Genomic DNA, 16,196 nt, shown 5'->3' on the forward strand with positions numbered 1-16,196 from the left:
ACCATGTTACTTGTAAATCATAGATATACTATCGCATTGTTCCCCATAAACGGTTTCCATTTCATTCAAAATGGTCTGAGCATTCTTTACTCGCTATGTAAGGAATTTTATCACATCACGGTGTTCAACTTTCTCCATAGTTTCAGTTTTCTTCCTGATTGACTTGTTTAGCAGGCGAGTGTTCATAAACAAATGATGCGTCAGAGTTGAAACAAAAATTTCTACACTAATGATGAGTCACTAATTAATCTGACACATAGCGACTATCCCTATTCACCCCGCTCCATTCCCTCCATACCATGAATGTTTGGACCCCTCTTGTGTGTATGTATGTATGTATGTATGTATGTATGTATGTATGTATGTATGTATGTATGTATGTATGTAAGTATGTATGTATGTATATGTGTATGTATATATATATATATATATATATATATATATATATATATATATATATATATATATATACATACATACATACATACATACATACACATGTATGTATGTATGTATGTATGCATGTATGTATGTATGTATGTATGTATGTATGTATGTATGTATGTATATGTGTATATATATATATATACATACACATATATGTATGTATGTATGTATGTATGTATGTATGTATGTATGTATGTATGTATATGGGTATATAAATACATACATACACATATACATACATACTTACATACATACATACATACACACAAGGGGTCCAAGCCAGAGAGTTTTTTTTCTCCATCTTTTATATCTATTAATGTCTATTATAGACATATACTTGATTTTGAAACTGATTTGTATGCTCCTAATAATATTAGAATATAAGCAACATCAAGTGATTTTTGATCAAGTAATTAAGTTACTTTATATGGAATAGGAAGAAAGTAAAACAAAATTTCATTTCTTTTAACTTTGTTAAATTAAAAACTAGTTCTCGAAAATATTGAATTATATATATATCAAAGTTGATGAATACTTTATTATATAGAAATCTTTATTTTGAAAAAATAACCAGTTTCATATTTTACTGGCAATAGATTTACTGGCAATTTATTTAGGTCCAAGCCAGAGAGTTAACATAAAAAGTTGCATGTATGAAGTATGGGTTTGTTTTCACAAACATGGATGGATTAAAAAAGCCAGCTGCATTTGTCCAGGTGGACTTGGTTCAGTTTGTTCACATATTGCAGCTCTACTTTTTAAATTTGAGGCTGCTGTGCAATACCGTTTAAATAGAGAGGATGTGCCTAAAAATCAGCTTTGTTTGTGGAATACCTCAAAGTTAATTCTTAAGTTCTTAATAAAATAAAAATAAAAAGCATAAGAGCATCAACCATGTTTAAAGTAAATGGAAATTCGTACATTGATCAATCATATTGCATATCAGTAAGCAACTTTAACAGTTTACATCAATCCAATCCTAAAGCTGTTATATTTACTAGCTTAGATTGTAATAGCAATCATAAATGAAGTGATACCGAGTCAGGTTAAGAAAATAAGACAAATTGTTTACCAGAACCTATAACTAGTTTGTTTGATCCTATTTGCAATAATCTAAATGAATACCAGCTTTTAAAACATTCCAAGCAACTATATAAAGACTTTAGACAAACATATTTTGAAAAAAAATATGACCAACTTGCTAAATTAACATATCAGTAAAATCAGTCATCAGCTTGGCAGGTTCATCGGGCAGGAAGAATCACAGCTTCAATATGTTTTAATGTATTTCACACAAATAAAGATGTTTTCAGTAAATCTCTTAGAAAAGAAATCATGCAGTATAAAAAAGAACACAATTTACAAGCAAATTTACACAATATGGTAAGAAAATAGAATGTTATGTTAAAAATACTTTTTGTAAAGTCCAGTTAAAGCATAAAATTTTTTTATTGGTTGACTCAGGTTTTCATTTAATGGGTGATTTACCTTTTTTTAGGAGCATCTCCTGATAGAACATTTACCTAATCTTGTCATGGGAAAGGTATTTTAGAGATAAAGTGTCCATTTTATTATAAAAATGTTTTTATTAACTGGCAAAGTGATGAAAAATTTCCTCCCAACAGTGATGGTCTGAAATCAAATCATCCTTATTTTTTCCAGATGCAGTTACAAATGTTTGTTTGCAAAGTTACCTTTGGTGAGCTTTTTATGTGGTCCCATTATGTTTAGCAGAACAATTATTTACAGGGCATTGAGCAGCATGATAATGATTTTCTTAAAGTAGCTGTTGATATTTTGGCTAAGTATTTTTTCAATATTATTTTACCAGAAATTGTCATCAGAAAAAGAGATACAATCTAACAACATTGACAACAATATTGTTTTTGCATGAAACCTGAATTTGGTTTCATGCTTCCATGCAGTAATGCAGATTGTGCCAAAAAATGATTTCATTACTCATGTGTAAATGTTACAAGGAAACCAAAAGGTTTATGGTTCTGTCCTCAATGCATTATATTTTTACTATATATAGTAATATAACACAGTATATAAATTTAATGCATAAATAAAAAAAAGTGATTCATTACAATATCAAACAGTATGTACCATTTGATTTTTAATTACCCAATTCAAAATGTCTAAGGATTATAACATATTTGCAAGCTCTACAAAATTATTTGCTGTGTTAATTAAAGTTGGGCTCTGTGATATTAACACAACCCAAAGGTTCCTTAGGCTTTTACATAAATGAAATAAAACTGCAATTAGTTATATATAAATCTAGGTTATATAAATATTCTTGAGTAAAACTTAAATAGATTTATCAATAAAATATCAAGACAGCAAGGTATGGTTCATTTAGTTTTTTTTTAAACCAAATTTAAATTTGAATGTGATAACATAATTTCCTACAAAATACATGTTACTTTATAATACCTTTATTTAAATTAACAAGACACAAACATTATATCATCTAAAAGATCTATTTGTTACATTGGCACAGTGGTTTGTAAAATTCTAAATTGTTTGACTCTATAATGCGTTCAATATGTATTCTTACATTTGATAGTTGTCTTGAAGTTTCAACTTCTTGTGGAGTAAACCATTGTTTTCCTTTTTAAAATGCTGGAATATAAAGGTTTGCTCCTTTCTCTGCAAGCGCATCTTTAATTAGCAATCCCCTATCTGCTAAAATACAATCTCCAAAATTTATTTATTTGAGTAAGCCCGACTGATTTGTTAGCTCTTTGTCTGAAACTCGGCCTCCCCAACTACCAGACAAGAAAGTAATTGCACCTGTTGGATTGACTCCTATTAATTATTTAATTGTATTATTGTGTTTGTAATTTGACCATGATTAAGCATGAGTTGTTAGATTTGATTGTCTCTCATCACAGTCAACTATACACACACGGTCTCTAAACTTCTTCTTAAAACACTCTGGCAAGTTACTTCTTATTACACTTTATTAGGCCATTTTATTAATGGTTGAAAGCAAAGTGCTAGGTTTGGCAGCCAATATCTCAAAACTATAGATACTCAACTTTCACAGACATAAAACGAAATGCAATATCTTTATTTAGCAGCCCAAGTTGCAACTTCATAAGTATAACTAACAGACGGTTTTCTTTTGATAAATAAGATGAACAAAGTTTTACACTATCTATCCTTGTTAATAAAGAGAGAATTCACAGAAATGTTGCCATATTTGGTAGCCTTGAAAAAAAATTTAAATTTAACTTTTCAATACTGAAAATAGAATCCCTTTTTTTGAGTTTTTCATTTCGTTGTTGTAAAAGAATAACTTCCATGTTTCTATAACATAATTCAATGTCTAATTTTTGATTTTCCTCTTTTAATAGTTTTTCTCTGCTAAAGTCACATTGAACACCAACACTTTTAAACAAAACAGGTTCTTCTTCAGAACTATTTTTAAAAAACTTCATTTTCAGAAAATACAGAGCACTCTCCATTTCCAGAAAACAATTCTTGTTTCTTCTACCGTAATTAGTATCTTTGATATCTCTCCAATCGTTTATGATTTAAACTGTTGGGTTTGTACATAAAAACCGAAAGTACATAATCTGGATGATTAGATTCATCAGACCGATTACCTATAAATAATATATAATGAAGATGATTTTGTTATAATGAATAGCTTTTAGGAAAAAAAGTTAAAATAAACTAAAGAGAAAATTTAATCACTCTACTGTTAACTGTATATTTAAAATTATATTAATACTGTGCGCAGAATTTTTATCACTGTACTCATATTTTAAAGATTTAAGGGTGAGAAGTTATGTTCATTAAGGGGTAAACAGATTCTATCTGTTGACCAGCCTTGCACCCCTTCTTTATCTATTAGGCTGACATAGATGCATTTATAATACATAATATCCAGGTTAGGATGTTGAATGCTGGATCCTTTTGACTAAATACATGGGTTTTGATTGGGTCTCTGTTTTTATGCTTAGGTAACTCATTCTATTATCTCCTAATGAGAGTACAGCTCTAAAACTCAGTTTTACGGTTCTGAGGCTGGCTGGTAGTCATGTTTCCTGAACTCTGTGGTAGCTCTCAGAGAGGCTGATTCCATCAACAGCTGTAAAATATCAGAGTACTAACAATGCCATGTTGCACACGAATGGTGTCCCTGTTCGTACTTTTGGTGTGCATTGTCAAGACTACATTTGGAGCCCTTTGTTATGGCTTACGGTTTATTGATAGTAATCAGGCAATAGCTAGGACTATTAAATAGTGTACTGAATTCTATCTATGCTTTGAGTCAAGTTCTTTAACAAATTTAAAAATGACTAAAGTACCAAAAACTATAAAACACAAAAAACCATTGTCATCAGCAAGTTCTCTAGGCCTATCATTCACTAATATTCGTGGTCTTCAAAAGTTTACCAGACCTACTTGCTCTTTGTGAAACTAATTTGAGTTTGGCTTCTTGTCTTGTGATTTTAGTGTTGATGGTTAACTTCCTTTATTTCGTAAAGACTTCATTAGTCACATGCTCGGCCTGGGCATTTGCATTTGTAAGAATTCGCCCATTAGTTGGGACACTAGGTTTTAAATCCACTGACTATTCTTTTACGTGCTTTCGTTTAGCACCACTTCACTCTATCGCCTTTCTCTTTGTTCTATATTGCTCTCCTTCATCTCAAGACTGCACTCTTTTCGATGTTTTTTCTGATCAAATTTACTAAGCCTTCTCTCTTTACCCATCAGCCAATATTGTTGTTGCTGGTAACTTTAATGTTCATCACACTAAATGGCTTGGCTCTAGTGTCAGTGACTCTGCAGACATTAATGCCCACAACTTTTGCTTTTCTCAATCTCTAACACAAGTGGTTAACTTTCCAACTCACTTTCAAGACAATCCGAATCATTTACCTTCTCTACTCGATTTATGTCTTGTTTCTGATCCTAGTCAGTCGTCTGTTTCTCCACATTCACCTTTTGGTGCTTCTGATCACGGCTTGATCTCTCTAAAACTATTACATCATTCATCTTTATCATTAGAATCCCTTTATCATCACACCTCTTATAACTACCTTAAAGCTGACTGGGTCTCAATGATTTTCTTCATTATTGTCCTTAGTTAGAAGTCTTTCATCTTCTTGCTGAAAAATGTGCTTCTAACTTAACTGCTTGGATTCAGGCTGGCATGAAATCTTTTATTCCCTCTTGACGATTCCAAGTCAAGCCTCACTCTTCTCCTTGGTTTACCTCACATTTTGTTTCTGCGATTTCCAATCAAAACTATTATTTCCATATCTATCAGCAAAACAATTCTCCAGAAAACAGATACCTGTTTACTATTGCTAGAAATCATTGTAAAAAGGTTTTGTCTAACGCCAAAGCCCGCTACTCTCAGGTCATGAAACCTTGTACTTCATCTCAAAAATTAGGCTTCCTTGACTTCTGGAGAATCTTTAACAGTATCAATAATAAGCGCAAATCTGTTATTCCACTTCTCTTGTATGGTTCAGACTTTGTCACCTCAACTAAAGACAAAGCTGAATTGTTTGCTGAGAAATTTTCATCGATATAATCTCTTACTCCCCTAATTGCGTTCTACCTGATATAGCCAACAAACAGATTAATCTATTGCTTGACATTTGTATTACTCCAGCTTCTATATCTAAAAAGATTTCTTGATTAGACTTTTCAACAGCTTGTGGTCCTGACAACATACCTGTTGTAGTCTTGCAGAAGTGTTCTCCGGAGCTGTCATCTATACTTTCAAAACTATTTAACAAGTGCTTATCAAAATCTTGTTTTCCGGCATGCTGGAAACTGGTATCTATTATTCCTATTTTAAAAAAGTCTGAATAATTTTTGAAAATAAGGATAAATTGACTTGTCTAACTACTGTTCCATTAGTCTTCTTCCTATCATAAGCAAGGCTTTTGAGTCTTTATTTAACAAACACTTAATCTCTTACCTTGAAGCTAATAACTTACTTTCTGATCATCATTATGGATTTTGATCTTCTCATTCTACAGCCGATTTGCTAACAGTAATAACCGATAGGTTTTATCATATATTAGATAGAGGAAGAGAGGTTAAGGCTATCACTCTTGACGTTTCTAAAGTTTTTAATAAAGTTTGGCATGTTGGTTTTCTCCATAAGCTTTCTTCTTACGGTGTATCAGGTAACATCTTTAAGATTATTGAATCCTTCCTTACCAATCATAGTATAAAAGTTGTCCTCAATGAACAGTACTCTTCTTCATATTCTGTATCTTCAGGGGTTTCTCAAGGTTCAATCTGTTGCCCTATACTCTTTTTAATTTACATTAACAATCTTCCAGATATTCTCACATCTAAGGTGGCATTGTTCGCTGATGATACTACCATTTATTCTTGCCATGATAAGAAGCCAACACTCTATGATTGCTTGGAGGGGGCATTTGAGCTTGAAAAGGATCTCACCTCTGCTACAGCATGGGGCTCACAGCGGCTGGTGAACTTTAATTCAGATAAAACTCAATTTTTTTCAGCCAAGGGTTATTGCAATAATTTAGATCTTCCTATATTTATGAACAGTAATGTACTCAATGAGTCATCTACCCTTAATCTTCTAGGATTAACTCTTACTTTTGATCTTTCTTGGAAACCATATATCAAATCCATTGCAAAATTAGCATCTGCTAAGGTTGCATCTCTTTATCATGCTCGCCACTTTCTTACTCCAGTTTTTTGTTACTTGTCTCATCCTTTTTCTGTGACTATTCCTAAGCGCTCCAAAAAATCCTATTTGTCTAGTTTTTTTCCTCGAACATCAGTCCTTAGGAATTCGCTTCCTTCATCTTGCTTTCATGATTCATATAATTTGCAATCTTTTAAGTCATCTGTCAATCGTTATCTTGCTCTATAAACTTTGTCTTTTCTTTTCCAGTAACTTTCAACTCTAATAGTGGTTGCTTGTAGCCTTGTTGGAAGTGAAAGTGTTGAAAAAAAAAAGTATAAGCAATTGCTTTTTTTATTCAACTGGCCTAATAATTCAAAAAAGTGAAAAAAAAGATGGAAAAATGCAAGTTTTATTCAAGTTCTTAAAAAAAATATTTAAAATAAATAATTGCAAAACAAACATTTTATTTAAATTCTAAATACGAACCTTTTATATACATTGTAAGCAAAAAAATACAATTTGCTAATGAAATAAGTATAAATATATAAACATGAATGTATACTATGTTTCTTTAGTTAAAAATGCATACCCCCATTTCGCCCTCAATGTGATATTCATCATCGAGACAAGAAGAAAGATTTTCAACCAATCGATTGGCTGCAAACACTTAAAAATAAAATTTTATAAAATTAAAAAAAAATTTAACACTTTTTAACTTAGCTGAATAACTTTTTTCTATTTAATTATTATTCACAGAGGCGTGGTGGCCCCAGAGGTTATGCGGGATTCCCGCATGGGATTTTCACTTTTTTATCTAAATATGGGCCTTTTCGTCAAATTTTAATTTTTTCTACATTTTAAAGAAATTCCACAATTATTTACAAATTTTTATGTTTGCACAAGTTTAATTTTATTAATCCCTAGATTTTAAGTCTTGAACTTTGAGTGCAATTATATTAGTATTTTGCATAATAGTTATATTGCTTTGAAAACAAAGTAGATATTTTAAGACGTATTATGATATTTTTTTCATAAGAAAAGTTATGAACCCATAAACGGTTTTTAACGATCACAATGTTGACAAAATAAATTTAAAAAAGTCTGCAGACCCCCATATTATTATTGTTGGACTTAAATTAATTTAATTTAAAAGTTAACCCTAAAATATTTTTTTAAATGAATTAATACACAATACAATTACTATATAGTAATTGTATTGCGTTTTAATTCATTTAAGAAAAATGTTTTGGTGTTAAATTTTAAATTAAGCTTTATACAAATCAGTATCGAACTCATGTTTTGCATTTTTGTAGCATTTCGAAACAGATATAAACTTGTTTTATAATAAATAAAGTTTTTTATTTTTATACAGTTTATATTATTGTATGTAAATAAATAAACCACTCCGTAATATCCTGTCCTCAGACAGATTAAAAAAAGGATGATGGCTGTGCAAAAAGTACATTTAAAGAAGATATGTTTTATGCAAACTTTGAATCATGAACTATATAAATACACAAATTAAATCTTTTAAAAATAGCGTAAAACCATATTATCTAACGAATTTATTTTAATTGAGGTGTGGGAATACCGCAAGTATTTTCAAATACAATTTCATATTACACCTTAACAATTTACTTATTTACGACACATTTTTATTACTATTAATTATAGGTAAGCTTAAAATAAATTATTAGATTCCATAGCTTTAAATTTTTTTTATTTTAAAATTTTCATTATTTTAATTTTGTTTAATTTTTGAAATGAAAAAGCAATAAAATAGCATTTTTGGAAAAAATATGAAATATTTTCAATTAAGTAACTGCTAAATGAAACTACGTTATAAAAACTTTTATGTTTAAATTATGTCAATAACCGCACCATTTTTAGAGCGCATTTTTGCTGTTGAGAGTTAATGCGAAAATATTAAAAAAAGTTAAAACACCGAATAAACAAAAGCATAAACTATCTATTAAAAGAATTTCTAATTTATGAAGATTTTCAATATTTATTTTAGAAAAAAAATTATATATAATTTTAATAAAATTTATATTATTATAAAATAAAATATATATCATTATATAGTAATAGAAAAATTGAAATCTTTGATTTTTGATTTTGTGTTAGGCTATGTTCTTGAAACAATAAAATACTAATCGTATTTGCTTGCGGTAAACTGTGTTAGAAAATCAGAACAAAAACGTGGTCATCGTATTGTTACCATTTTTTATTTTGAAGTATTACAAACAATATTAATAATTACAAATCACAAATACAATAATTAATAATTACATTATTAATAATTACCAATTACAATATTAACAATTACAAATATTACTAATTACAAATGCATTACAAACTATATTAATAATTACAAGTGTTATCTCAACTTGCTAGTTTGTATTGATGATTTATTAGAATTAGGTCAGTTATTATATATATATATGTATATATATATACACATCTTTTTTTTCGTATGGGCCTTAACATCAAGCATATATGGTAAAATAAAAATCCTGCATGGGCTTTTTAGAGTCACCACGCCCCTGATTATTTATATATTATTATCCCTGCGCACTTAGATGTGTATTATCTAAATATATTTTGCACACTTTAAATTTCAAAATATCAACTTTAAACAAGTCAGATTCTCAATCAATCAGATTTTTAGAAGAAAAAGAAGAGTAATAAAAAACTTTTTTTTTTGCTGTAAAAAACTTTTAAATCTAGATAGTACCTGCCCAAAGTAAAGTCTAAGATTATGGCTCTTTTTCTTGTCTTATTAGAGTCATACCACACATCCGTCTAATCATTAAAATTGTTTATATCCATACATATTCATATAATGTATGCATAATATGGGCCTCTTACCTAACCTCCAAGCAGGTATTTAAGCTCTTATTCCTTCTGGTTGGTTTGAAGTCAAGTTTTTAACTCCAAGTTTTTTACCTTTTTGTGCAGTTGCTATTCTAAACTAATAAAAAATCACTAAATTAAAAAAAAATTAATTTTAAAAATTTAGGTCTAAAGCGGGCATTTCCTGGATGGATGAAAATATCAATTTCGTGCCAGTCAATATGAACCCTCCTAATGTCCCCAAAGCCAGCCAATTGAAGACTTTTAGGGAGTATTGGCTCATAATATGTATGAGGGTGGATGGGAGGCCAAAAGTTCACAACAATTAATAGGGCGTATCAATGCGTGTTTGAAAAAAATTCATACAACATTTTTACAATCACTTATGAAGGGTATCAAGATAAAATTGAGATTAATAGTCGACAAGAGAGTGCTATTGGTTTATAAAAAATAATTTTTTTTAAATAAATATTGTATTAACTTAAAAAAAATCTTGCTTTTATTTCTTTAAACATAAAAGGCTTTGATTTTTGTGTAACTAATTTCTCCTCACCCATTATTATATTTTTCATCTTTTTTACAAGAACATCTCTTTTGAGACCTTTTTACTGTAGAAACCAATGTAAAAAAGTCCTGTCTGATGTAAAGCTCTGTTATTCTCAGTTTACTAAATCTTATCTCAAATATTAGGTTCTAGAGACTTGGAAAATCTTTAACAGTATCACTAACTAAAGTTAGTCTAACATTCCATCTCTAATTTATGGATGTGATCTTATTACTTCTCCGCAAAATAAAGCAGAGTTATTTGCAAAGAACTTTTCCTATAATTTGACTATTGAACCTAATGGCCATATTCTTCCTGTATTCCAGTTGAACAGATTAACCCATTGTAAGACATCTAAATCACTTTGGCTTCTGATGTCAATTCTCAATTAAACTCTTCTATGCCTTGTGGTTCACACAACATTTTCATCATAGTCTTACAAAAGTGTTTTCCAGAACTCTCTTCTGTTCATGCTATAATAAGTGCTAAATAAATGTTTCTAACTTTTAAAAACTCTAGAAAGCACACTGACCTCTCTAACTATCCTTTGTCTCTCTATCATTAGTTTTTTTTAGTATAAAGATTTTAAGGTACTCAAAATGTGGCAAGAAAAAATAAATTTTACTAATTTATTTTTTCTAGCCACAGTATTTAAGTCATTCTCAAAGGCCTCCACTCCTCTTCATTCCTGTACCTTAGGGTCACTGGAAATGAAGAATAAACTAAGAGTTACTGGAAATGAAGAAATTTCAAGGGTTACTGGAAATGAGAATAGTTACAACTACAATGTTCTATCTATGCTCTTGTATTGTTTCTTATTTACAATAACAATCTTTCTGACAACCTCACATATAAAGTGGCTCTATTTGCTGAAAACTCAACTTTATACTATTGTCTTGACAAAAAGTCTTCACTTTTTGATTGCTTAGAACAAGCAGCAGATCTTTGCTCTAATCTCTTTTTTGTAACAGCTTAGGACTTGCAGTGAGTTGTGGTTTCAGCTCCAAAATACTCAGTTATTTACTGCAAACAACTATCACGATACTACTGACATTCCTATATTGATGATTAACAACTCTTTAACTTCCAGACAAGGTCCAAAAGCACATAGTAAATGTAGTTAGACCTGTTTTATCTGCCAAACTTGAGCCACTCTACCATCATTGTAAAGTTGCATCTTTTTTCCTCACACATTAACAAAAACTCTCACCAATCTTCATGTTTTCCTTACTCATACAACTTACAACGTTTTAAGTCTTCAGTTAACCGTTTTCAAGTTTTTTAACCCTATCTTTTGTTTTCTAGTAACTCATAACTTAATAGTGGTTCCTTGCAACCTTGTTGGAAGTGAATTAGTTTGACAGATAATTTTTATGGTGCCACTTTATGTGAATAATGACTTTGAGAAAAAAATTTAAAAAAGTTTTTTTTACCTATGCAGGATTTCAGTTTTCGAAAAGAGAAAAGTGATCATTTCTGCATAAATGCAATAGGGGTTACAGTTTTTAAACTATCGAAATCTAAAACTTTTTAGATTTTTTTTTATCTATTACCATATGCTAAGAAACGTGAATAATTTTCTTTTTAGAAAAATAACTATATTAGTGGGGTAAAGTGCTTTAAAAGATTAAAATAGTGTTTAAAAATAATAAGACATACAAATTTTAAACAACCAGACTTTCATTGTTTGAATGACATCATTTAAAGTTCAGACAATATATCTCTAATAATTATTTATAACTAGATGGTTTTAAAGGCAACCCATGAATCCTTGGAAATCAGAGGGGGATTGTACAAACACCATAACAGGTTCAGGAAAAGATGGAGATTTTCTATCAAATCTGAAATAATTAACCAGGAGGCAATTATTCTGGTCTATTTGCATGCTGCATTGTAATAAATTACCATTGAGGCATATAACTGTTAAACTGCATGCTCCGGCTGGTTCGGGGGATTGTTTTACTAGACCTATTGCAAAGGCTCTATTTAAAGTTAATGGCATAAAAAGAATTGAAACATTTGAACCTATTTAAGAGCTGGAACCTTTGATTGAACATCCTGAAAAAACTGGGGCAGAGTGTGGGGATATTTGCCATAGTAGATGGTTTGCTACAACAGATGGATTGCCACAGCAGAAGCTTTCATATTTTTTAATATGAGCATATGTCTACTGGTGACATTTTTTAAAAGTTTCATTTAATCATTAAATGGGTAGCACAAGTATATTTTCATATGCAATATAAAAAAAAATTTGTGAAGCACAGTATTGTTGATGGCCATGTCGCAAAGTAACAATGTCGTGACTGCTGAAAATCTGAGTCTAATAAAAGAGTTTAATTAGGGATTTTGAGAGGGCAAAATAAGCTCCACTTTAAATGTATGGTGCAGCAATGTTTAGAATTTCTTTAACTTGTCTTTTCAGCAGTCACAACATTGTATATATATATATATATATATATATATATATATATATATATATATATATATATATATATATATATATATATATATATATATATATATATATATATATATATATATTCCAACAAAAACAAAAAAAAAGGTTATTTATAATACCACAAAAATGCTAATTTGATTGATTTGAATCATTTTTTTTTCAATGCAGAATGTGTTTTTTTTTAATTTTTTTTGATGTTTCATACAGTTTATATATACATACACACATAGATACTTAAAATAAGATTTTAATAAATTTTTGTGTATATATATATATATATATATATATATATATATATATATATATATATATATATATATATATATATACATATATATATATATATATGTATATATATATATATATATATATATATATATATATATATATATATATATATATATATATATATATATATATATATATATATATATGTTTGTTACTTGATTTATATCTAATGCTATAAACTAGATTATTATATCTTTATCTATTATTATAAATCAATATTTACTGCTAACAAAATGTATACATCACATATCAACAACATGATTAAGACTTGCTTCAATATATTCAACATATTAACTGAACCAACAAAAAAGATCATTTTTATTATTGTTGATAATCAAGCCTCAATTGATCCGTTATAATTTTTTACAATTTTTTACAATCATACTTAATGTGCAACTTATAAATGAACTTTTCAACAAACCATAAAATTGCATGGCAAATATTAAATATTTAATAAAGCCACATTAAAAATACTCATAAGAATATTTACAAACTAATAGATGACTTGCAAATGTTTACATTCTCGTTTTCAAAAAAACATGGTCGCGCATACTTGTAGGCAGAAAAAAACAAATAATTGGAAATTTTCCAGCAGAAAACATTAAAATGTTTGTATCATTTGTTAGGAAATTTATTCATTTATTGATTTTTTAACAAGAATTAAATTATTTAAAACCGTTTTTGTGCCATTAATTACTCAAAAAGATGTAAAAACTAATGTGGGTTTAAAATTTATGTTTCTTTTGGAAAATCAGCTTTTAAAAGAATGCTGGACATCTACGAAGAGACCAGATTAAAGCTAATTCATGACGTAGAGACTGAAATAAAGCAGTCTATAAGATTTCATAAAGTTGAAGTTACTCCAATTTCTAGTTCGATCCAAAAAAGAGAAGCAAAAATTATGTTAAAGTATATAAAGTACATAAAGTATATAAACAAGGATCCTTATTGATATAAAAATATAGGGTGTAGAGCTTGATAACTATACTGAGAAAATAAATTATGATACTAAACCAACAAATATTTATAAATACATTTATAAGTCTACTATTTCTAAATATTTTTAACACAATATTTATAAAGGAGACATTTAAACTTTTTACTTTCAATTAACACAGTACTAAACTAAACTGAAATATTGAACTTGAAAAATAAGCTTGACTTGAACAAAGTAAACATACTTCATACCAAAATCTAACATCAAATGAATAAAAGAATTTTTTTTCAGATTTATCTCAAATAATAAGGTAATAAATTTAAAAGTTAAAACTTCACACTTGAGTTAAAAATATAATAAAAAACTTCACCATAGCAACTTAACTTCACCATAGCAAACTTGATTTAGTTATAAACACATCAATACTCTTTAAATGTCTAATTGGTATATAATAAAAACCAACTGGGGCAACTAGTTTTATATCTCCTGACTGGGTGATTGCCTATCATACAGATTACTATATCAAAATAAACTTTTATCAGAAACTTAAACCTGGTGGCTATATTCTTGCTGACTGAGTGCTGATTTTTATAAATTACTGCTGTTGTTCGATAACTATTGTGTTTTTTTTATGTAAAACAATATGATTGTATCTTTAGGTTATATATTTATTAATTTGCTGAATAAAACCTTCTATACCAGCTTGAGTTTTAATTAACTGTTATTAATTCACTACACCAGGACTCACGGAGGGCTCAATATTAAAAATGCTATTGGGGCAACATTTAAAATCATAGCTTTTATAAAAGACTAAAATTATCTGAATGCAAAATCTTGACAGCTTTCTAATGTTCCTATACATGTTTATGAATAGAGGAATTTGATGCATAAAATGGTAATTATACGACTGTGAGGATCACTCATTTTTTTAGATAACATCATGTTGAATATGAATACCTTTGATCATTTTAATATGAATGAATAATGTAAATGTATATGACCAGGGTGGCCAGCAAATTTTCATGTCTATTTTTCAATGACTTTTCCCTAAAACTTTAACATACAAAGCAACAAAAAATTTCACATAGCCCTTTACTTTTACCCAAAAACATAAACTTGTTTTAAAAGTGCTCTCGTTGACTTATTATAAGACTTTAAAAAAAAATTTATAATCTTATTTTGATTGCCAATTCAAATAACTTGTAGTTTGTAACTAAATCAATCAAAATTCCATGAGTTTTGCACAATTTATTTAATTTCCTGACTATAGCAGGATGTTTAAGTTGCTAGTCACCCTGATTATTTATAAATAATAAAAGTAAACTTATAGAAAAACATATTATTTACAATAAAAAAAATCTATATACATTTTAAAAGAGGGTATTGGTTTTAAATTGTCTATTGTCTGGTTTAAAAATCTTTTCATCACCATTTTGTACTGTACTGAACTCTTTTTGTTCCAGCACAAGTGTAAAGTTTTTTAAATTACCTAATTTTTTTAAAATGCTATAACTTTTCTTAAACTAGGTCTTTATCATTTACTGCTAACTCTCCTACCATTTTTTATTGATTTGTTACTACTTCTTATTACAATTGGCAATATTAGATTTCTCTAACCATTGCACCTTGGATGGTGCAGTAGTTATGTTAAATTACTACTACTTAAAAATATCCAATTACAATGTTGTTATTTATTAAATTTTTAAAAGTCTTTAAAAGCAATATGAATTGAAAAAGCTTATAAGAATTTTTGTTCTTGTTTTACGAGATCTATAAAAGAAATGCAAAAAATACTTATAAAGTGTATTTATATTATGAACTTATGAATGTATACTTGTAAAGTTTTAATGTTTTCTGCCAAAAAGTATGCGCGCACATTTGCTTACAAAATGATGTGACGTTGCACGGAAAGTCATCTATATTGCAATTTTTTTAAATATTCAGAACTTTGAGTAAAATTACAAATTATTAAATTATAAAAAATTGAACATAAAATTAAAAAAAAAAAAAAAAAAACAGA

At 28.6% G+C, this 16,196-nt stretch overlaps 1 protein-coding gene across 6 annotated transcripts in view; it reads right to left on the reverse strand.

The window, feature by feature from the left end:
- LOC101238567 (denticleless protein homolog) overlaps positions 1 to 16,196 on the reverse strand; it is a 60,522-nt gene that overhangs the window by 33,175 nt on the left and 11,151 nt on the right. For 3 of the 6 annotated variants that reach the window (XM_065805195.1, XM_065805198.1, XM_065805197.1), the window contains exons 2-3: positions 9,965 to 10,067; positions 7,683 to 7,759 (exon numbers count right to left, since the gene is read on the reverse strand). In XM_065805195.1, the coding sequence (XP_065661267.1) occupies positions 7,683 to 7,688 (6 nt within the window). In that variant the 5' untranslated portion in view covers positions 7,689 to 7,759; positions 9,965 to 10,067. The remainder of the gene's footprint in view (positions 1 to 7,682; positions 7,760 to 9,964; positions 10,068 to 16,196) is intronic. The other 3 variants (XM_065805193.1, XM_065805196.1, XM_065805194.1) reach the window with 1 other exon arrangement.

This window comes from Hydra vulgaris, chromosome 09 (genome assembly GCF_038396675.1).
Source record: "Hydra vulgaris chromosome 09, alternate assembly HydraT2T_AEP".
In the NCBI taxonomy this organism is placed as follows: Eukaryota; Metazoa; Cnidaria; class Hydrozoa; order Anthoathecata; family Hydridae; genus Hydra; species Hydra vulgaris.